The sequence below is a fragment of the Lepidothrix coronata genome, unplaced genomic scaffold (assembly GCF_001604755.1).
Source record: "Lepidothrix coronata isolate B3197 unplaced genomic scaffold, Lepidothrix_coronata-1.0 Scaffold173, whole genome shotgun sequence".
Taxonomy (NCBI): domain Eukaryota; kingdom Metazoa; phylum Chordata; class Aves; order Passeriformes; family Pipridae; genus Lepidothrix; species Lepidothrix coronata.
This window is the reverse complement of record NW_016690353.1, coordinates 398,599-419,280: the sequence shown is the minus strand read 5'-3', so window position 1 is coordinate 419,280 and position 20,682 is coordinate 398,599. Positions and strand designations below refer to the sequence as shown.

At 50.0% G+C, this 20,682-nt stretch overlaps 4 protein-coding genes across 14 annotated transcripts in view; 2 read left to right on the top strand and 2 right to left on the bottom strand.

Annotated features, from left to right (window-relative positions):
- OBSCN (obscurin, cytoskeletal calmodulin and titin-interacting RhoGEF) overlaps nt 1-1,439 on the top strand; it is a 187,812-nt gene extending 186,373 nt beyond the window's left edge. Inside the window, 1 exon segment of the mRNA XM_017830010.1 lies at nt 6-1,439. Within this exon segment, the coding sequence (XP_017685499.1) occupies nt 6-183 (178 nt within the window). The 3' untranslated portion in view covers nt 184-1,439.
- A 2,046-nt stretch (nt 1,440-3,485) lies between these two features.
- LOC108504698 (5-beta-cholestane-3-alpha,7-alpha-diol 12-alpha-hydroxylase) lies at nt 3,486-6,194 on the bottom strand. The gene has a single exon (XM_017830020.1). The coding sequence runs from the start codon at nt 5,183-5,185 to the stop codon at nt 3,653-3,655; it is 1,533 nt and encodes a 510-aa protein (XP_017685509.1). The 5' UTR covers nt 5,186-6,194; the 3' UTR covers nt 3,486-3,652.
- Nucleotides 6,195-6,242: 48 nt separating this feature from the next.
- On the bottom strand, nt 6,243-19,239 carry ACKR2 (atypical chemokine receptor 2). Of its 11 annotated transcripts, none has more exons than XM_017830017.1 (5): nt 13,773-13,820; nt 12,867-13,059; nt 11,627-11,895; nt 10,957-11,014; nt 6,243-9,150 (listed from the first exon to the last, which is right to left on the bottom strand). In XM_017830017.1, the coding sequence occupies exons 3-5, from the start codon at nt 11,861-11,863 to the stop codon at nt 8,036-8,038; spliced, it is 1,410 nt and encodes a 469-aa protein (XP_017685506.1). In that variant the 5' UTR covers nt 11,864-11,895; nt 12,867-13,059; nt 13,773-13,820; the 3' UTR covers nt 6,243-8,035. The 11 variants fall into 11 exon arrangements, 8 of the variants coding, with proteins under 8 accessions (XP_017685506.1, XP_017685502.1, XP_017685508.1 ...); XM_017830013.1 differs by having other exon boundaries at nt 13,764-13,815; XM_017830019.1 differs by lacking the exon at nt 13,773-13,820 and adding an exon at nt 13,724-13,771.
- Nucleotides 14,031-20,242, top strand: HIGD1A (HIG1 hypoxia inducible domain family member 1A). Its single transcript, XM_017830021.1, has 4 exons — nt 14,031-14,127; nt 16,210-16,317; nt 18,200-18,334; nt 19,156-20,242. The coding sequence occupies exons 2-4, from the start codon at nt 16,215-16,217 to the stop codon at nt 19,203-19,205; spliced, it is 288 nt and encodes a 95-aa protein (XP_017685510.1). The 5' UTR covers nt 14,031-14,127; nt 16,210-16,214; the 3' UTR covers nt 19,206-20,242.
- The last annotated feature ends 440 nt before the right edge of the window (nt 20,243-20,682 follow it).

Genomic DNA, 20,682 nt, shown 5'->3' with positions numbered 1-20,682 from the left:
TCCAGGGGAAGGCCGTCAGCCTCCGAGTGCCTTCAGAGCCCGTGGCTCCAGGAGACAGGTTTGGACAGCAGGCAGCAAGCACTGGTTACCTTCCCCACCACCAAACTGAGGAATTTCCTCATGGAAAGGGAAAAGAAGAGGGGCCTGCTGTGCTCCAAGTACGGCCTCATGATAGCACAGTGACATGGATGGGACAGGCAGGAACTGCCTCTCTGTCCCTTCTGCACTCAGTGTTTGGTATCAAACCGTCCTGCCAAGCTGGTGTCCATCAGCTGAGCTGGGGTCACTGGTCCCTGTGTCTGTGCTGGTGTGTCCTGCCTGCCACAGGCTGTTCCTGCGTATTCTGTGACTTGTTGGGTAACTGGGCCAGCAGACAGTGAAGGCAGCAAACGCACCAGTGACCACGGCCTTGTAACATGCACGTGTTGTCCTTTGGCACTTTGAAGCCAGGCTGCTCTTCCCTGGGGAGTGCACAGGCCCTTCTACCCAGAGATGTGCCAAAGGCTCCGTGTTTTAATTCTTTAAAAAAATCCTGACATTTCACGTTGTTTCTCCTTCCAACTCTCTTTTCCTCTGCAATGGGTGGTGTTGGCTGTGTCGTGGCTTTGTACTCATAACCTCAGTGCTCCTTCGAGTTTCTCTGCAGTGATTGATGTATCTGTTGGTCCCTGACTTCCTTTGATTTTCCACACAAGCAGCATTAAGTGGAGGCTTTCTCAGAGCTGTATCTGTCTGTGTTTAGAGGAAGGAACAGAAAACAGTTCCTGATGCATTGCAGTTGCATACTGGAGTTGAGGCTGTTTAACCAGGGATGGCCTTTCCCAACATGTTTAACCCCTGTTGTTCCAAACCTGAAGGATGCAGGTTGTGACTCCTTCCCTTGCTCAGTGTGCAGAGCAGGAGCTGTGACCTGGAATGTTTTCCCTGTGCTGTCGAGAGCAGGCACCAACTCAGCAGATTGTAAAACTTTGAATGTTGAAGGAGTATTGTCTTCATTAAGCTCTACAGGAGAGAAAACCAGGGGTTTAGGGACAGACTCCACACTCAGCTCTCTCAGGGGATAGAAGAGTTACACAAGACAGACACTGCAATGAGAGCTGCCCCCCAGTAAACTTTTCAAATTTATTCCTGGATTCCTTCCAATTTAACTTCTCTTACAAATCCAGTCAGGTTTTTGTTGGCACAGGCTGGTTTTTTACTCTTGCTGTTGCACTTTGGGATGGAAAGCTCAGTGCCAGGGGAGAACCTACCCAAGCATAAAATTTAATTGCAGATTAACTCACTTGGAGCTTTCACACTCTTCCATATATGACTTTTTTTTTTTTTTGCTTCTCACAACTGCATGCATTTGAGCATGTCTGAAGTCTTTTATAGACTCAACACTGTTTGGTTAAATAAACCATTCTGAAAAGCAAGTAAAGCCAGATTTTTCTGCTGAATGACTGTCATTATTTTTATATCCCTTTCCCAAGCCCAGTCTTTCACCCTCACTCTGACCTGGGGTCCCTACAAGTGATAACCAATGTACACTGTGTATCAGCAGGGAACAAGCTCCATGCAAACCATCCACATAAAAAATCCTTTTCCTAAAGCCTTGGAGTGAGGACATCACTTGGCCGGGATGTGATGATGGCTCTGAGCTCTCCAGCTATCCTAAGGCATTCCAGGGCATGGTTTGGAGTTTGAATTGACCAGAACTCGGGAAGAGCTCAAATTTAATTCTTGGTAGCAGAGCCAAACAATGAGCCCAGGGGTGACAAAAAAAAAGAGGTGAGAGCCAACATGAAAATTGTGAAAAGGTGCTGGAATTGATAATGGGAATATTAACTGTCACAGTCAAGCCTTGTCCAGTTACAGGTGGTTTTGGTTTTCCTTGGTTCTGTCAAAGCTGCTTGATAGTTTCTGCCTGAATTTCCACACCACAAGGTCTGGGCTAATGCCCAGTCTGGCAGGCTGGGATAGTTTGCCCTCAACATGCAGTTACAACATCCCCCTGCCCTTTGCAGAACAAAGCAGGATCTGCCTTTGATGTTTGGACATCTGTGAAAATAGTTTGAGTTTCATTCCTTGATAATATATAATCTCCAAAGTCCAAGGTTAGTGTCAGCATTAAAGTCAATCCACTGTTCTCTGTACAGGAAAGGCTGGGATTTACCACCTGTAAGGACTAATAATTTACTCTAATTATTGAAGGGGAATAAAGCCAAGCAGAGTTTGCAGGGGGCAAATTTTTATCTTGCATTGATCCAGCAGATAAAACAGATGTTTGAGGTCTATAAGGTCGCAGTGGCTGTAGCCCATAAGGGATTGAGGTTGTTTTCTCATGCCCCACTTAGGTTTTTGAGCCCCTTCCCATCACTCCATTCCTTTCCTTACAATCTCCTTGGGTATTTGCAGAGGATGGGGTCTAAACTGGGAGAGTGGGGATGTCTTGAATGCTCAGCCTCCTGCAGACCTGGAAAGGCAGGTGACCGCCTGCATTCCTAAGCCACATAAGCACATGAAAATGGTACTGCAGGTTCTGAGTGATGTTCACAACGCTCTTCTCCCCCTGATCTGATAAATGAGATGATTGGCAAGATCTGACCTTTCCTTACACATGAAATGGGAAGGAGCTGTTGGTATGTCCTTGTTCAGCACATCCCACTTCTGCTCCCTTTGGGGATCTCATCAGATACAAGAAGGGGACCACAGGCATGACAATTTGAATACTCCAAGGAAATTCTTACGTCTCTGGAAAGGATATTTGCTGCTCTCTGATCTTTCAGGGGTTCACTACAAGCTGGTGCCATCCTGCCAATGATACTTTATAAGTGGAAGTAAATAAATGTCTCAGTGAGGAGCTGATAACAAAATAACGCAGTCCTAGTGCTGGTGCACAGCAGCTCATCCCCACGCTCCCAAGGCACTTATTTTCCAGCTCATCTGGCCTGGTCTTTGCTTGTACAACTGCTCTCACACCAGTGCCAGTGCTGGCACCATGGACACACAGCTCCTTTGACTTGTGGTTTTGAATTTAAGGACAGGAATTTAATAAGACACTAAAACAAATCAGGGGGAGGAAGTGTATGGCATGTTTATACACAACCAGCCCCTTTTATCCCCTTACCTCTCAGTTTTCCTCCCCAAATCACCTAAATCCATCCTTTATGCCCCTTTGGTTCCTCCCCAAAACTATCCTACTTTAAGTCCTGTGCAATCCCAAAATCCTCTTCCCCTACACACCATAGGATGTCTGCCCTCCCTTGACAGAAATCCTCCTCCACATCTCCAGGGCTCTCATGCCAGGACCACGGGGCTGACGGCTCTGCTGGGACAGCCCTGGACAAAATACTTGTTCCTTGGAAGCCCTGAATTTGGGTTCCCACCTGTCAATATGCCCCTGTGCTCCTCTGGGTTTTCAACAGGCTGATGGCCACAGGGATGGGGCTGGGAATAGCCGCAGAGGGCACATTTTGTCTCTCTTTTATCACATATCCCAAAACCACAGTAACCGGAGACACAGAGCAGCAACACGTGAGACAGAGGTAAAAACACAAGCCATGATAAATGTTAAGCAAACAAGATCAGATCGGGAGCTGATAACCACGGGATCACACAATTTGCTCAGAGGTAACACCGGAACAAACAACACAACAGGGGCTTCCCAAAATCAAAAGCGGGGCCGGTATCTGAACCGAACATCGTGAACGGGCTGCATGGTCCCGAATCCCCAGCGGCTGATGTCTATCCCTGGGATCTCCTCTTCCTCATTGACCAGCTCCAGGTCATAGTGGCTCAGCATCAAGAACACAAAGAGTTTCATTTCAGCGCTGGCAAAGAACCGCCCGGGACAGATGGATACTCCTGCCCCCCAGGGCATGTTGACATATTTCAGCTTCTTCCCATTTTTGTAGAAATCCCTCTTGGTGCCATCTGGGTTCACGAAACGGTCGTACTTAAATTTGTGAGGCTCGTGGTGAATTTCTGGGTTCATCTGCACGGCGAGGTGAGGGAACAGAGCCACCCTGTCTCCCTTGCGGAGGGTGTACTCTGTCCCACTGCTTGTCCTGAGGCTGATGTCCTCCAGGACAGCTCTGACCAGCAGCGGGGCTGCCACCAGCCTAAGGGTCTCCTCCAGAGCACTGTCCAGAAGAGGAGCCTGGTTCAACATGTCCCTAGTGATGGTAACTGGACGGCTCCCTGCCTTCACTTGCTGCCCATTCTCCCTCAAGACTTTGTCTACCTCACCTCTCACAGCCTTCAGAGCTTCTGGATGCTTCAGCAGGTACAGGAGGAGCCAGAAGGCCGTTGGGCCCGTGTTGCCTTGGGACGCCCAGAGGAGCATAAACATGAAACGATCCCGCATGTACTCGGGGACACCGTTTTCTGCCAGAAGTTGGTCCTGATCACTGATCCACCCACTGATATTGTCCTTCTGCCTGGCCTTCTTCACAGACAGCACGCTCCAAAAGAGCCTCTTCAGCCGTTCGGCTTCTCTTTTGTCCTTGTGAGGCAACAGAGAGAAGGCCAGGCGAGGGAAGAGGCGGTCGTACTTCCGAAACTCCAGGAACAGCTGGTTGGAGTGGACACGATCTCGCTCCTCAGCTTTCTCCTTGTCTCCTGCCCCCTGGTGTGGCTCAGAGCCGTACAGAGCCAGGTACCCGGCTCTGAAGACGATGTTGTAGCAGTAGTGGAAGAGGTTCTCCTCCCGCCACACTCGCTTCTCCTCTCCTGGGCTCAGGTTGAAAAGCATCAGCTTCTGGAAGTTCTCCATGGTGGTTTGAGTCAGGACACTGAGCCCCTCTCCCGTCAGGTGCTTCACGCTCGATTCACGGGCTACGTTGTGGCTGGATTCGTTGGGCTTGTAGCCAAAAACCTGCAGGACCAGCTGAGTTGCAGCAGCCCTAAAGTCCAGTTTAGACCGTGATTCCTTCACGATGCTGCCAAAGCAGAAGGGGTCCATCACGAAGGTGAAGTAATAGCCACCGATCAGCACCGTGAAAACATCCCCGTGTTTCCTCCACATCCTTTTCAGAAACTCTGAACTGTCCTTCCTGAAATCCAGCAGGTAGCCCAGCCAGGGAATGGTGCCTTTGTCCAGGGGTGGCTCATCTGGTCTCTGTCTCCGAAACACCCCCAGGACATAGAGGCCACCGAGCAGCAACGACACCAAGGCACAGAGAAGAACCACCCACAGCCCCATGAGAGCTCCGTGCCCGTCTGGGAGCTGGGACTAGGGACGGGTTGGGGCAGGAATGTGCTTTCTATTCCCATCCAGCAGCTGATATGCAGAGACACAGCTGACAACCTCTGTCCCCATTGGCAGCTGGTGTTTGCCTGCCCCCACAGAGCACTCCAGTCTGAACTTGGATTTCTGAGGTGGGAGGGATGTTGTAATCCTGTTGGAGTACCCATGCTGTGTAAGGGGGATGGGTTTTGGCCTGGGCTCTGCAGCAGTTTAAGCAAATTTCCTTTTCTAGGGACATGGAGCCCAGTTTTTTTGGGGAAAAAAAAAAAAGGTTCAGAGGATTCCACTCCATGATTTCTGCCTTTAAGGCCAGGCTATGGAGAAGCACTGCAGGCTGAAAAAAATGAAACAAAGGGATGTTGGAAATGCTACTGGAAATGAGCTCAGGGAGAGGGTTACAGTCGAGCCAATTTGGTCTCCACAGACAAGAGAAGGAAAGGTCTCTAACATTTTGATGTTCTCCAAGGCACAGTGCCCTAGAAGTTTTTTCCCAGTGCTGCCACCCTGATCTGCACACACAGTCACCACAACCTCTGTCCCAGTCACTGGTGCCTGGACATCGCAGCGCCCTCACATTGGACAGAGAGTGACATTATCCCCTCGCTATTTCCCTCACCTTTGCCCTTCCCCTGAGAATCCCCTCGTAAGTTTTCCGCTGTCCCAAGAGTTCTCCTCTCTCTGGGATCGTAATCTTCATCTTCTTTCTTGCTTCCCAGCTGCTGTCCCTTTCCACGTTCCCTCCAGTGACCTGACCCGTGGAGTGAAGGTCACATCACAGCATCAGCTAAATGCATATTCTGACTTTGTTTCTTTAAGGAAAGCTCCCAGCCTCACCATTTTGGAAACACACTGTAGCAATGTTGGGAAGAAAAATAACAGCAGTGAAAACAAATCCATCTTTCCAGATCAACTCAAAGCCCTTCTCAGTCCTGTAACCTTGTCTAGCAATAAAACTATGGTGATGAGTGTTTTCTTTTAAATAATTCTTTTTTTTTTCTGTACAGTTCTAGGCAAGTCTAATGCTTAATAGATTTTCAGGCTGGAAAGGGACCATTTAAGGTTCAGGAGCATCTAGGGTGAACAATATATTTAAATAAAAGTCAGCAAACTCATAATCTTGAGCTTTAAAGCTACACTGGGTAATAAGGATTGGCCAACAGCTCCCTGTGCTCCTCTGTTCAGCCCATGATCTCACTCTGTGGTGTTGTGAAGCCAATATTTATGTTACAGTATCCATGGATCTTTTTTATCTTGTCAAAGTGGCTCTGTGGAAGTCAAATTCCTCCGTCACTGTTCTGCTGAGCCCACTTGTTTTCTCCTTCTCACTGGCTGTTAGTGGTTTCAACTTTGTTCTGATCAAACTGGTCTCAAATCAGTCTATGATTGAACTCATCTCTAACCAAGGATGTATCTCTTGGGGAGAGTTTCCTGCTCAGCAGGATGGCACAGCTCATCCTAACAGAGGAAACTGTCCCTGGGCAGACAACTCAGCTTAAAGGTGCCCAACTCCTCCTGTTATCTCTCCTGGTAGACAAAGGGATGATCCCAATTGAACCATCTGGCTCTTGCCATCTACCTGGCAGATGGTAAGACCCAGGAGAAGCAAAGCCATCCCCTGGCTGGGTTTCTGGCCTAGTGGATGAGTGTGGCAAATCTATTCCTGGGATTCTGGATTGATGGATGAGTGTGTAAAAGCTATTCCACAGCCCACACCATGAACTGGAAGGATAATGGGATTGCTCTCCTCCATCCGACCCTTTGGAATCTATAGAAGAGAACGTCTGCATGTTTCACAGAATCACAGAATATGCTGAATTGGAAGGGACCCACAAGGATCATCGAGTCCAACTCTTAGCCCTGCACAGGCCCATCCCCAGGAGTCACACCCTGTGCCTGAGAGGATCATCCAAACCCTCCTGGAGCTCTGTCAGCCTTGGTGCTGTGCCCACTGCCTGTTCAGTGCCCAACCACCCTCAGAGGCAAAGATCTTTTCCTGACATCCAACCTGATCCTGACAGAGCTCCAGGCCGTTCCCTGGGGTCCAGTCCCTTGTACCCCCAGAGCAGAACTCAGGGCCTACCCCTCCTCTGCCCCTTCCCAGGAAGTTGGAACAGCAGTGAGGTCTCTCCTCAGTCTCCTCTTCTCCAGCTGAACACATTAAGTGCTCTCAGTGTCCTCACACAGCTTCAAATCAAGGCCCTTCCCCATCCTCGTGGCCTCCTTTGGACACTCTCCAATGGCTCAATATCTTCCTTATATTGCTGTGCCCCCAAACTGCCCCAATATTGCAGGTGAGGCCGCCCCAGGGCAGAGCAGAGTGGGACAATTCCCTCCCTGATGCCCCCCAGGACAGGGTTGGCCCTCCTGGCTGCCAGGGCACTGCTGAGTCATGGCCAACTGGCCACCAACCTGGACTTCCAGGTCCCTTTCCCAGCACTGCTTTCCAGCCTTTCATTCCCAGTCTGTCCATACATCCAGGGTTGCCCCATTCCAGGGGGAGGATCCAGCACTTCCCCTTGTTGAACTTCCCATGTCTGGTGATTACCCAGCCCTCTGATTTTTTGAGGTCTCTCTGCAGGGCCTCCCTGCCTTCCAGGGAGTCAACAGCTCCTCCCAGTTTTGTATCAAGAGAAACAAATCCCACGAGTACTTTCTCAATCCCAACACGGAAAATCCTCATCTTGAGGGTGGTTCTTGGATGAACTGTCTGATTACGAAGCGTTGTGGGCTCACACCAACTCCATTCCATGGCCAGGACCAAATGCAGCACAGAGGGCACACACACAGTGTAAATAATGTAAATATTTATGATACAGTTGTGACACTCAACATTTCTATCTCAGCCACGTATCTGCTGCAAGACGGGCTTGTCTCTGAGGGCTGGATGTGAAAGAAACCACTTCTCCTGAAGATGGCCTGAGGGATCTTCCACAAGTAGGACCTGAATCGTTTCTTCACAAAAGCATAGAGCAAGGGGTTGAGACAGCAGTGGACAAAGGACAAGCTCTCCGTGACCTGCATGGCATAGTCCAGCTTCCTGCTGCTTTCACAGCTCCTGATCACACCAACATCCTGCAGGGAGTGGAGGATGAGGACAATGTTGTAGGGAGACCACAGGACAAAGAAGACACCCACCAGAGTGAAGACCAAGCAGAGAGCTCTCCTGGAGCCAGGCAGCTGTGACGTGCTGAGGACACAGGCGATGCGGGAGTAGCAGAACACCATGAAGAGGAAGGGCAAAAGGAAGCCCAGGATGTTTTGAGTGACCCGAAAGACAACTTTCCAAAATAAGTGGTCCTGGCCATAATCCTGGGTGCACATGGTGGTTTTATTGTGGATTTGCCTTGTGCTGGTGAAGAGGCCATCAGGAATGGAGAGAAGTATGGAAAGGATCCACACCACCAACAAGCCAAGGATGGACTTCCTCCATGACGTGGAGCTGTGAGCAGAGCAAGCATAAACTATCTGCAGATACATGTCCAGGCTCATGCAGCTCACAAAAAAGATGCCACTGTAGAAGTTCAGAGTGTACATGGCATTTAAGACCGGGCACAAAACATCCCAGGTGGCCCCCTGAGAAACGTACAGAGCCCAGAAAGGAAGGGTCAGCAGCAGGAAGAAGTCTGAAACCACCAGGTTCAGCAGATACACCTCAGTCATCTTCTTCCTCTTCCTGATGTACATAATGAGGACGATGAACAAGAGGGCATTCCCGGCCATCCCGAGCAGGAAGACCACGGTGTAAAACGAAGGCAGGAACACTTTGCTGAAGGAGAGCACCTCCTCCTTGGTGCAGAGCCCATACTGCCCGTAATCCTCCTCGTCCAGGTACTCGTACGGGTACTCACTGGAGTTGGCACCATCCAGCCAGGGGGCTGTGATCGTTGTCACCGCTGAGGTTGTGTTTGACAAGTGGCTGCCTAAGAGCAAAAGGCAAGGGAAGGGGATCAAAGTGTTTGAATCCACACAGGAAGCAAAGACCACATCATGGAGGGTTGTCCTTTAGTTCATAGAATCCTAGAATGGTTTGGGTTGGAAGGGACCTTCAAGATCATCTCATTCCCACTCCCTGCTATGGGCAGGGACACCTTCCACTAGCCCAGGTGGCTCCAAGCCCCATCCAATGTGGCCTTGGACACTTCCAGGGATGGGGCAGCCACAGCCTTTCTGGGCAACCTGTTTCAGTCCCTCACAGCAAAGAATTTCCTCCTAATATGCAATCTAAACCTACCCTCTTTTAGTTTGAATCCATTCCCCTTTGTCCTGTCACTCTGTGTTCCTGTAAAAAGTCTCTCTTGGTCTTTCTTGTAGGGTCTCTTCAGGTACTAGAAGTTCAGAGGTTTAAATTTCTGCCACTTTCTGGTAAGTATTTTGTGTCCTACACTCCTTGGCCTTTGTTTAATTGTAAGGACAACTGTCTACACAGAAATTAAAAAAAATAAATTTTGCTTTCCTTACTTGGAAATATAAAACTTGAAAGTCAATGATCACAGACTCCTCTGACATAACCCACTACTTCCTCCTGACAAGGTTTTGAGGAAGTTTCTGCTCTCAGTTACGGGAAATCCACTACCACACCTCACTGTGAGCTGCTTATGTTCACCTGGGTCACTACTGAGGAAGGGGCATCTCAGTTCTTGGTGAAGCAGAACCTGCCACCAGCACCTTTGTGTCGGTGTGGCTGTTCCCAGAGGGGAAATTCCGAACATCTCCCTGCTCCTGGTGGGACACTGACCACTCTCTGTGTCAGCCCTAGGACACCAAGACATGGATTCCTGTAAAAAGTATTAGTAAGTGGAAAATACAGAATCAGAGATTCAGAGAATCCCAGAATGGTTTGGGTTGGAAGGGACCTTAAAGACCATCTCATTCCAACCCCCTGGGCAGGGACACCTTCCATTAGAAGAGGTTGCTCAAAGACTCATCCAAGGTAAGAACAGGTAGGCACCGGAATCAAGTCCTGAATCAAGGTTAGAGGTAGAGATTTAGCTGAAGAATGTTGTTGCAATCGATTCTGCATGAGCCAAGGCATGACCTGCACTCGGCCACTCCCCAGGACTGGCCTTAGTGTTTAGACAGCTGCAGCCCAGATGTCAGGAAACGATGAGTGATTTGCAGCTTCCTACTTTTGGATTCTGATTTTCAGAATGAAAAACCCACCACGCGAACAAGAACATTACGAGGGTTTCAAAAGAAGAGCCCATCTGCCACGGTGGGAAGGGGATCTGCCTGAGCCACCCCCTGTCAGTACCATGAAGGGTAATGTGGAGTTTAAAAATCAAGGCTGATCTCCAAACTCTGAGAGTTTGGCATGGGGGAAAAGTGGTGTAAATACCCTTCCACCTCTAAACCACACATTTTTTCAGCCATGGCCAAAGCTGCCTGTCTTTTCCTTGGGGTTCATTTTCCAGCAATCCCAAACAGGCCTGGCTGTGCAGCTCCATGCCTGCAGTTTCTCCTCGAGGACCTGTTTGTCCCATTTCCCAAGAGACCTGGAGCCACTGAGTAATGAGAAAATGAAGCTGTTGGTCCCTGGTTGTCCTCCCAAGGTGGACATATCCCATGGTGGCTCTGCAACTCCTAGGGATGGCTCCCTCCCCACAAACATCCTGGAAAAGTGGAGCCCCTCCACCTCACATGGATTAAGGAAAGCTCCCAAAGCTCGGAGTGGGGTGCTGAGGATTCCTGTGGATGTGCAGCTGCAAGGGGTGAAGCTCTGGACGTACCTGCTGCAGTCCCATGCCTAAAATTGCTTAAATACCCATCCCAGGAAATTCCAGGCAGCTGAAAAGAAAATAAAAAGTGATTTGAGCTGTGCTGAAATGTTTTCTTGCTGCCTCACAGCTCTTTGGCCAGTGCTGCAGGGCACTTCAGACAGAGCAGTGATGGAGAGCAGGGATCTGCCACGGCAGAGTGTTTGTCTGGGATTTGCCTGGGAATGAGCTTTTTAAAATTTCTTTCCTGTATCATATTTTGGAAGACACTCACCCCAGCCATATATAGCTGTGACTCTACCACATTCCTCACTGAGAGGAAAGCAAAGCTGCCCATCGTGCTGATCAAAGCAACACCCAACAAGAGTCCGAAATACCCAAAATACCCTTCCCCTCACACCCTCTGTGCCCACATCAGGACAAGGCATTCCTAAATTTTACATTTCTGGGTCTCTTCCAGCCTTTTCTCCTTCTGCCACATCTTTCTCCCTCCCTATCAGCCTGGCACTGACATCCACACCCCCGTCCTGTAGCTCAGAGCGGAGAACTGGCGAACACAATGTGGACTTAGCTCAGAAACTAATCCCAATCCCAAACTGGCCACCTTTCAAAAAGAAAGGAGAACCTCCCCAGGTTTCCTGCACAGCTTTGTCTACAAGCAAGAAGCAGAAAATGCACTTACAGGAGTTTCTTCCCCTGTTTCCATCCTGCTGAATGCTCGAATCAGGCTTTTAGGAACCTCTTTCACTCGTGCAAGAGCAAGTGGGCAGGAAATATGCACTCCCTGGTTTTGTTTTTGCCTTTCCTGGTGTTGGTCAAGGATGACAGCAGTGGATAAACGGTCTCCACCCTGCCTGAGCACGTGCTGAGACCTTGTTGTAGAAATCTGCATGTTTTCCAGGAAATCTGATTGACTCATGTGCTCTTTGGATGCAGCAGGATCCTCAACCCCTGCAAGAGCAGAAATGGCCTCTGTCAAAGGTGTTTGTTGGAGAAGGTTTTGACAGAAAAGTTTTTTGACTGAAAAGTTTTTGACAGAAGTTTCTGACACCTTGACAGAAGACATCTCAGTCAAAGTGAGAAGTTGGAGAAGTTTCAGAATATCACTGTTGGTGAGTGGTCACCTTCCTGCTTGTTTCCTCATCTCACCACCAAGCAGGGCCATGGGAACACCCTGACCGTGCCAAGGCTTTCCCTGTGCCAATCCTGGTGTGTTTTATACTCCCCAAACCACCCTGGTAAAAGTAGGAGGGTGGAGCAGCAGTGATGACCACAGCTTTGCATCCACCCTGCCCCTTGTTAAGTGGATGGACAGAGAGAAATACATTATTTTTGCCCATTTTTATGTTTGCCACCATCAGCTGCTGCAGTTAAATACACCATATAATAATATATATATTTATATAACAAATACATATGTGCAAAATAGACATCAGCAGGGAGCAAGAACCACTCACAGAGCCCAGACACTGGACATACACAGAGAGATGCTGCAAGCGACAGAGGTTTCATTAGCCCGGCAATGAAAATGAAATAAGTTTTTGTTTTTAATTGAGTTTCTGCCCTGAAGCAGGGAGTCAAATGTGCCTCTGAGAGTCACTGGAGAAAGTGGCCTTTGCTGTAATTTATTACAAGATTTTAACTCAATTTGAGGACTGATAATTGCATAGATTTTTTTTTGTTTCCTTTGACTGCAGAGCCCTAATGGCTTTGGTAATTTAAGTAACAAGATTAGGGGTAATGGGAAGCATATTTAGAGAGATGCAGCTGGAACAAATGGTTGTCTGAGCCACTTTCTCTCACGCTGCCCAAAATGCCTCGTGTGGGTGCAGGGGTGACCCTGACTCTGCTTCCCCCTGCTTGGAGATGGAGAGGCACAAACACCACACTGCAAAACTGGGCTTATAGAGAAAAGGACTTTCCTTGCTGTTTTGCCCTGATGAGCTGCCCTCAGGTTTAGGGGAGGATTTTAGGCATCTCCAGGATCCCAGTGGATTTTTCCTTCTGCTCCAGAGAATGGTTTGCTTTGAGTCAGGAGCAGCTTCTGGATTAACTCTGGGCTTCCAAATCCACTGTCTGGCACACAGCAGGTGCAAGGCAAGCTCTGCTTGAAAGCTGAAATTTGGGAAAACATAATGAGATAATCAGGAGGGAAAGGCAGAGAAGTTGTGGCTGCCCCATCCCTGGAAATGTCCAAGGCCAGGTTGGACAGGGCTCGGAGCAACCTGGGCTAGTGGAAGGTGTCCCTGCCCATGGCAGGGGGTTGGAATGAGATGATCTAACTCAAAATATAACCTGGGATTCTCAGATTCTGTGAAAATTGAGCTCTGACTTTGCCCTTTGCTGAAGAGCTTCCACCTGATGTCACAGAATCCCAGAATGGTTTGGGTTGGAAGTGATCTTAAACCCCACCCAGTCCCACCCTCTGCCATGGGCAGGGACACCTTCCACCAGCCCAGGTTGCTCCAAGCCCCGTCCAACCTGGCCTTGGACACTTCCAGGGATAGGGCAGCCCCAGCTCCTCTGGGCAACCTGTGCCAGGGCTTCCCCACCCTCACAGCCAAGATTTCTCTCCCAATATCCCATCTAACCCTGCTCTCTGGCAGTTTGAAGCCATTCCCCCTTGTCCTGTCCTCCCAGGCGCTTGTAGTGACTCGATGTCAGTGAGGGTTTATAACACCGACAAAGTTTCTGGTGTGCCAAGCCGACAAGTTGCAAAGACGTCACCGGCTGTTTTTCCCCCCTGTTTAGGACGGGCTAACCCCCGTTCCGGGCTGACCCCAGCGGCCCGTCCATCCCCGGCCGTACCCGCCCCTCACCCCCCGCACCCCCTCGGGGCCGTGAGGGGCCGCCCCGGGCCCCTCAGCGCCCCCTGCCGGCGGCCCCGCCCCCCCGCGACCGCGCCGCACTGCGGAGCCCCACGCGTGACGTCACGGGAGGCCCCGCCCCCCCGATCGTATAAGGCAGCGGTGGCGGCGGCCGCGGCAGTGATTGGCCGGCGGCGGGCGCGCGGCCGCGCGGAGCGCTGGGAGTTGTGGTCCCGGCGTGGGGGCGTGGCCGGGCCGGCCTATAAGAGGCGGGGGCGGGGCCTGGCGCGGCAGACGCGGCCGGTACCGGGGAGCGTGGGGACCGCGGGGAGCACAGGGCCGGGGGGGGAACGGGGACAGCGGCGGGACATCTCAGGTACATCCAGGGGCAGGGGCACGAAGGAGGATGAGGGGGCTTGGGGCTGGAGCGGGGAAGGGTCCTCGCGTGGGGTCCGGGAACCTGCGGCTGTCGTGGGGAACGGTCCCCGTGTGGGGCTGGGCGGGGGCCTGGGGCTGGACTGGAACAGGGTCCCCGTGTGGGGAGCTGGAGCTGGAGTAGGGCAGAGGCCCGGAGTGGGGTAAAGGTGCCTGGGGCTGGAGCAGTGTACCCTGTACCCGTGTGGGGTGTGGGGACCTGGGGCTGGAGTGGGGAAGGGTTTCCGTGTGGGTGGCAGGGCCTGAGCTGTAGCGGTGTACCCTGTACCCGTGTGGGGTGTGGGGACCTGGGGCTGGAGTGGGGAAGGGTATCCGTGTGGGTGGCAGGGCCTGAGCTGTAGCGGTGTACCCTGTACCCGTGTGGGGTGTGGGGACCTGGGGCTGGAGTGGGACAGGGTCTCCATGTGGGGCTGGAGAGGGGGAAGGCAGCCTGGTGGTGCCCAAGGCCTCCGCCTTGCCGGGAGGGATGCTGGGCCCTGTCACCTTTCCACCCATGTGCCTCCCTCCGTGGGTGACACCTCTCGCAGAGGGATCCTGTCACCTTCCCACTCGTGTTCCTCCCGCTGTGGGTGACACCTGTCACACACACCTCACTGTTGGGTGTTGGCAAGGTCAGGGCAATCAGGGTGTGTGTTTCACACAGTTTCCTCTGCCCCAGGCCCACCTTGGTGTGAGCTGAAGGTCGTGGAAACCTCTCGAGGTGGATGAATTGATTCACTTTTAATACCCTTTTCTTGTGTAAATCCCACCCCTGGCTGTCTCCCCCTCTCCTGAGTGACCGAGTGCTCCTGTTTCCTTCTCCAAATGAGTCAGGCTAAAATTATAACTCTCATTTAACAAACCAGGGCGGTTGTAGCAGGCACAGAGAGATCAAATCCTTTGGCCTGGCAGAGGAAATGGTCTGAGCCTTTAGTTTGAGAACCAGTCAGTCTGCTCACATGGGTGTGCAGGAAATGCTGCATAACCAGGGAGTGCAGCCACCTTTGAAATGTCTCTTTTGCCGATGGTTACTGGCCCCTGCTTAAATGAAATTCCTGGTAGTTTATTCGGAGAGCTTGGAGTCCTTCCATGTGCCCCTGAGCTGTGTTTTGCTGTGGAGTGTGTTGGTGGTCAAAACTGGAACAGTAACAGTGGAGACTTTTCTAGCAGAGGCCTCTGTGGTGTCGCTGGGCAGAAATCATCGTTCATTGAATGGTGTTTATGCTGACCACTGAGGAGGGAACAGGTCCGGGTGTAATCCATGTAATTCCCAGCACAAAAAGCTGGGCATTTTTGAAGGATGATCTCACTGGTTTGGTGATGATGGTTCTGTGAGTGGAGCCTTTCTCAGGGCTGTTGCTGCTTTTTATTTTCCTGGGAGGCAGGTGAGAAATCACCTGTGCATGATTTCTCCTCCTGATGTGTCCCCCACATGAGTCTGCGCCTATGGAGGGCTCCAAGACTTGCTCCAGCTCCTCAGGGGTGGCTGTTGTACATCCCTGTGTTCTCCAGGAATCTGGAATTACCCTGAGGTGGAATAGGCAGCTGAGGAGTTGCTGGGCAGGGCTGACCTTGTGCAGCGGCTCTCGCTTCCCTGTGGTTGCTGTTCTTGGCAGGGAGTGAGAGGGGAGATGTGAACTTTGCTGAGGTCAGAGCTGCCATAAAGGAACAGCCTGCGAAAGCCAAGTGGTGTGGCATGGAATTCCTAAAAGGAAAGGCGGGCAGTGGCCCAAGCTTTCTGTGGCTTCTCGCTGCCTGTGAGCGTGGGGGGGGCCACAGGAATCTGTAAAGGTGTGAAAACGAGTGGCAGAAATCTGTTGCTTCCCTATTTTTTTTTTTTGTTCTGTCCTATTCTTGCCTCTCCTGTTAAGTAACAGTCCTGCTTCCCAAGGCTTCACTTGAATTAAATCACCTGTCCATAGCTCCTTGTATCTCACTACCTGGATAGTTGTGGCTGGGGGAATACACAAGGGATTTTCTTTCCCCAAAGATTCTCTTAATTTGGGGTTTCTAAAACCTGAAGGGAGGTTCTTTGTCTTCACAGCCACCATGTCACCCAGGCAGGAATCTGTTTATCCTGAGTATGAGACTGACAGCAGCCAGACCTCAAAGCTGATAAGGAAGTTTAAGGAGACCCCGTTTGTGCCCATTGGTGAGTTTAAAGATGGGGGAAATGTGTTTGCACAGACTGGGGAAATGTGTTTGCACAGACCTTTCTCTTCACAGGCAATCGATGTGGTGTCAACACCTTCCTCCTGTGAGCAGGAAATTACTGGGAAATTACTTCCGCATTTAGGCTTGGTGATAGCAGTAATCCTTCTGCCTGGAGTGGTGTTTGTCCTGCAAGAAAGAGGGAAATTAATGAGGTCTGTCACCTTAAATAGAAAACTCAGGGCTTAAAAGAAAAAACCCCAAACCAACAAACCCTGAAATGTTTAGGTGAGCTTAGAAAATGTGGTTAAGTGATGCTGTCTGGTAAGGAATGTTGTGCAGGGTTCTGGGAATTATGTGATCACTACAAAGTGACCTTAGAGCTAACAAAATACAAACTAGAAGGATTTAAATTACAGCCAGTTTGCTAAACAATTCAGCCCTCTGCTGCTACCCATTAGTTTAAAATGCATTCTTTTAGTAGTTTTTATGTTACCCCAGCTTGAAGAGCTTGTAGAGTTCTCAGCCTCTCTGCTGAGAGCCCCTGAAGCTGCTGAGGAGAGCAGGGATGGGTCGTGTTCATCCTGAGAGCTTTCCTCTGACACCAGGCACGTTTTGATTTCCAGCCTCCTTAAATGGAGAGCAGTTGGGTCACTTGGGGTGAACTGTTCCAAGTGTTTGCCAGCAGATATCCGTCACTGGTTCCTGAGGTCACAGGACTTTGTCTCCACTTTGCTCAGGCGTACTGTGAACTCCATGAGTTCAGGTTCCCTGAAAAAGATTGGCAGAACTCACCTTTGATCTGTGTCAGAGCTGGGTTGGAGGCCCTAAAACTCTTAATTGGTGTTCAATGAAGGTACCACGTGAATTAAGGGCTTATGGCTTCCTAGTGGAACTGGTAATACTCCAGGCTCAGGGAGACAAACTGCTTGTGCTCCTGTGAGTAAAATATACACAGCACTTAAAACTCAGCAGCCACCTTTGAACTGTGTAAATAATCATCCTAAAAATTGAATGAAATGGATGGAATTGGAGAAGTCTGTGCATTCTGTGAGAGCATCGGGGTGCAGTGGTTGGAGCTGGCAAAGCCGGCGCCGTTTGCTCTCTTGAAGGACTGTCAGTGAACTCTGTCCCTGGGAAAGGGCCCTTGCTGAGCCTCCCTCCTCAGAGCTTGGGGACAGCAGCATGTGACTTGTCCTGTCCCGGTGGCACCTGGCCAAATGTGACAACACCCAAAATAGCAGCCTCAGCAGGCGGGCGGGTACGTCAGGGAGCATCCCACGCTGAGGGTCCAGCAGCAGCTGAGTGGGATTGTTGGGTGCGAGCTTCCATCCAGGAAAGGGGGTGCAAGGAGCCCCGGCTCTGTCTGAAAAATATCCAAGGAATTCTGCCACTTTGACCTGCTCTTTTGACGTTTTAATGCTGGTGGAAATCTCTTGCTCTTCCCTGCACTGACTTGTGCATTGAATGAGGTAGCACTGGAGTGGAAACAGGAGGTGGGCCAGGACTTGCCGCTACACACACAAAACCAGAGGGAAACATGATTATTTTAGGATGAGAGGCTCAAGTTGTGCCAGGGGAGGTTTAGATTGGATGTTAGAAAAAATTTCTTCACAAAAAGGTTTGTCAGGCCCTGGCACAGGGTGCCCAGGGCAGTGGTGGAGGGATTTAAAAGCCATTTAAAAGCTGTGTGGATGTGGCACTTGGGGACTTGGTTTAGTGGTGGCCTTGTGCTGGGGAACAGTTGGACTGGATGACGTTAAAATGGTCTCTTCCAACCTAAAGGATTCTATGATTCCCAGGATATTTTGTTTAGGTGGGTCCCCTCACTCCTCCGGATGCCCTGGATCTCCCCTCAGCAGGATGCTCTCCTTGCCTTGCAGGGATGGCTGGATTTGCAGCTGTGGTTGGATACGGGCTGTACAGGCTGAAGCACAGAGGTGACATGAAAATGTCACTTCACCTGATCCACATGCGAGTGGCAGCCCAGGGCTTCGTCGTGGGAGCCATAACGTGTGGTACGTATGGAATGGGAGCTGTCCTGGGAAGTGGCAAACCACGGAGAGCCTCTTGGATAACACAGTGTGTGTGACACATCCTCGGGGTGGGAGTATCCGGAACATTTATTTCAGGATGTCTGTGCTCGTTCCTGGTGTTTGCTCAGCCCTTCTGGAGTTATCTGATGTTTAAGTACAAGTATTGAATGTTAAACTGCACTGGCCTTGAGAGTAGGAGTTTTGAATACTTCTGGATGTGGCAAGTGAAGTTCTGCAAATGTGGAAATGAGAGGCAAAGAAAAAAAAAAACACTTATCTGGCATTAATATTTTCCTCTGTTGCTGTTTCTGAATTTAATGCATTGGAAACTCAGCTTGTATGGCCTGTGATATTATATATATATTACATACATAGTATGTGTATCTATATCTCTGTATATATTTTCAGGACTGGAATTGTGTCCCTGAACGTCCTGAGTGATTTGTACATCCCAGGTCTCACCTAAGCCTTGCAGCTGTGTACGTGTGTATATTGTGTATCCCGTCAGACACTGCTTCTCCTACTGTATTCCCAGGAGGTACAACAGGAAGGCTTGACTTTGGCTGCAAAGCAAACCAGAGTTGGGTTGGGATCAGCATTTTGATACACAGTATATTTTCACAGCCAGGTTCTCCGTACATGAAGAGCTTTGTGGCCATCACTGCTATTAGAAAAATGCAGCAGAAGAGGAAGGGAAACATTATTTCTCCTGCTGAGAATACCTCTTTCTGTCCAGATTTTTAACCCCGTTGTTTCCTGTTTCACCCAGCTCTCCCAACTGTGCTTTTGTTTCTCTCTTGTAGGTGTGCTGTATTCCATGTTCCGGGAGTATGTGGTGAAGCCCAAGGAATAATGGAGAGTTTGTCTGAAGGCTCTGTCCTGGTGGTGGCCTGTGCACTGCAGCTCCAAACCTCATACCAAGGGTTTCTTGAGCAAAAAGAAAATTATACATGGCATTAGAGAATTGTTCTACTTGTGTATGGTACACTGTGCTGAAGCTGGAGGCTTAAATGATTGTGCACTGGGGGAGTGGGTATTGGGGTCTGGTTCTCTCTGATTGACACCACCACATCCCAGTTTTTAGGGGATATAGTGGAGTACAATCCCTTTATCTTACCCTTCAACTCAATCCGAAAATTGGTGACTTCTTTGGCTGTTGTTGCCCAAAACCACAAAGTCTGAATTGGCTTCTGTCAGAGAGTGTCAAGAGTGCCCTGCTGTCATTTTTTATCCTCTGCCTCCAACTTCGTAATTTAGAAGCTTCCAGTAGCACTAAATGACTTCTAAAATATTGAGAGAGATATATAAACATCTATTTTTTTTATTTAAGGCATGAGATAAGTACTTGGTATGTCACAGCTATTTAAATGTTATATTTATTCAGTGTTAACGAAGACACGGGCTCCCTATTTTTGCTATATCAGGCCCTGGGATTACTATATTTTGTAACTTTATTTACAGTGTTCTTCTGAATAACATCTAAATGTAACATTTAAAATACATATTGTGAAAACTAAGCCTTGATTTGGTGTCCTAATGCTTTTAAAGTGTTCGACCCAGCTCTGGTTTCTGCAGTGTTGTTGCCCATAGAAAATTTAAAACATTTAAATCTGAAAAGCCCCCCTCACCACCTCTGAGGTGTTAAAACCCTTCCCTGCAAGTTATTTTACACTCAAACCCCTTGTGCCTCCAACAGCAGTCACAAAAATAAAAGCCAATTTGTAAAAAAAACCTCATTTTCTCCTGTTAGCTTACATTCCACGGTGGCACTATCAGATGTTACAGCTGTCTCTCTAAGAAATAGCACAAGGTATAAACTGCACCTGTCCGTGACATGTTGTACAGAGCAGTGGGAGGCTAAATACGAATAAAAGTGAGCCCTGGCGATAACAAGTGTTTGCCTATGGATTTGTTGGGGGGAACATTCATCCCATTCTAGAGGGATGGCGTGAGCTGCTCTACCTGTATAAAAATGACCTGAGGGAGTGCAGCGCTCCTGGAAAGAACATTCACAGCCGGTGGTGTCCTTGATTGCCATTTCCTACAGTCCTGCTGCCCTTGACTGCTCCCACACGGATGGAGATGGGAAGGACGCCGGGTTCGCGGTGACGCCTTTTCCTGTTCCTGCCGCCCTCCTCCCCACCGCGGGGCGGGAGAAGGAGGAGAAGGATCCCCCGTCACGCCGAGGGGCCGGGATTGGTGCGGGAATTACGGGAACTGCGATATCGGGATGGCGGTGACGGGAGGGGAGCGGGGCGGGACCAGCATGGCGGGACCATCATGGCGGCCGCGCTGAGGGGACGGGCGCATGCGCGCGAGCCTTCCCGTTG

What these genes read in the sequence shown, in the direction of transcription:
- LOC108504698 (XM_017830020.1), bottom strand. Translation starts at nt 5,185, where the DNA reads ATGGGGCTGTGGGTGGTTCTTCTCTGTGCCTTGGTGTCGTTGCTGCTC.
- ACKR2 (XM_017830011.1), bottom strand. Translation starts at nt 12,010, where the DNA reads ATGTCTTCTGTCAAGGTGTCAGAAACTTCTGTCAAAAACTTTTCAGTC. An exon ending in AAACAGGGGAAGAAACTCCT is followed by an intron (nt 11,015 to 11,626) that starts GTAAGTGCATTT and finishes TTTTCTTTTCAG; the next exon opens with CTGCCTGGAATTTCCTGGGA. An exon ending in TAGGCATGGGACTGCAGCAG is followed by an intron (nt 9,151 to 10,956) that starts GTACGTCCAGAG and finishes TTTTGCTCTTAG; the next exon opens with GCAGCCACTTGTCAAACACA.
- HIGD1A (XM_017830021.1), top strand. Translation starts at nt 16,215, where the DNA reads ATGTCACCCAGGCAGGAATCTGTTTATCCTGAGTATGAGACTGACAGC. An exon ending in GACCCCGTTTGTGCCCATTG is followed by an intron (nt 16,318 to 18,199) that starts GTGAGTTTAAAG and finishes CTTGCCTTGCAG; the next exon opens with GGATGGCTGGATTTGCAGCT. An exon ending in CGTGGGAGCCATAACGTGTG is followed by an intron (nt 18,335 to 19,155) that starts GTACGTATGGAA and finishes TCTCTCTTGTAG; the next exon opens with GTGTGCTGTATTCCATGTTC.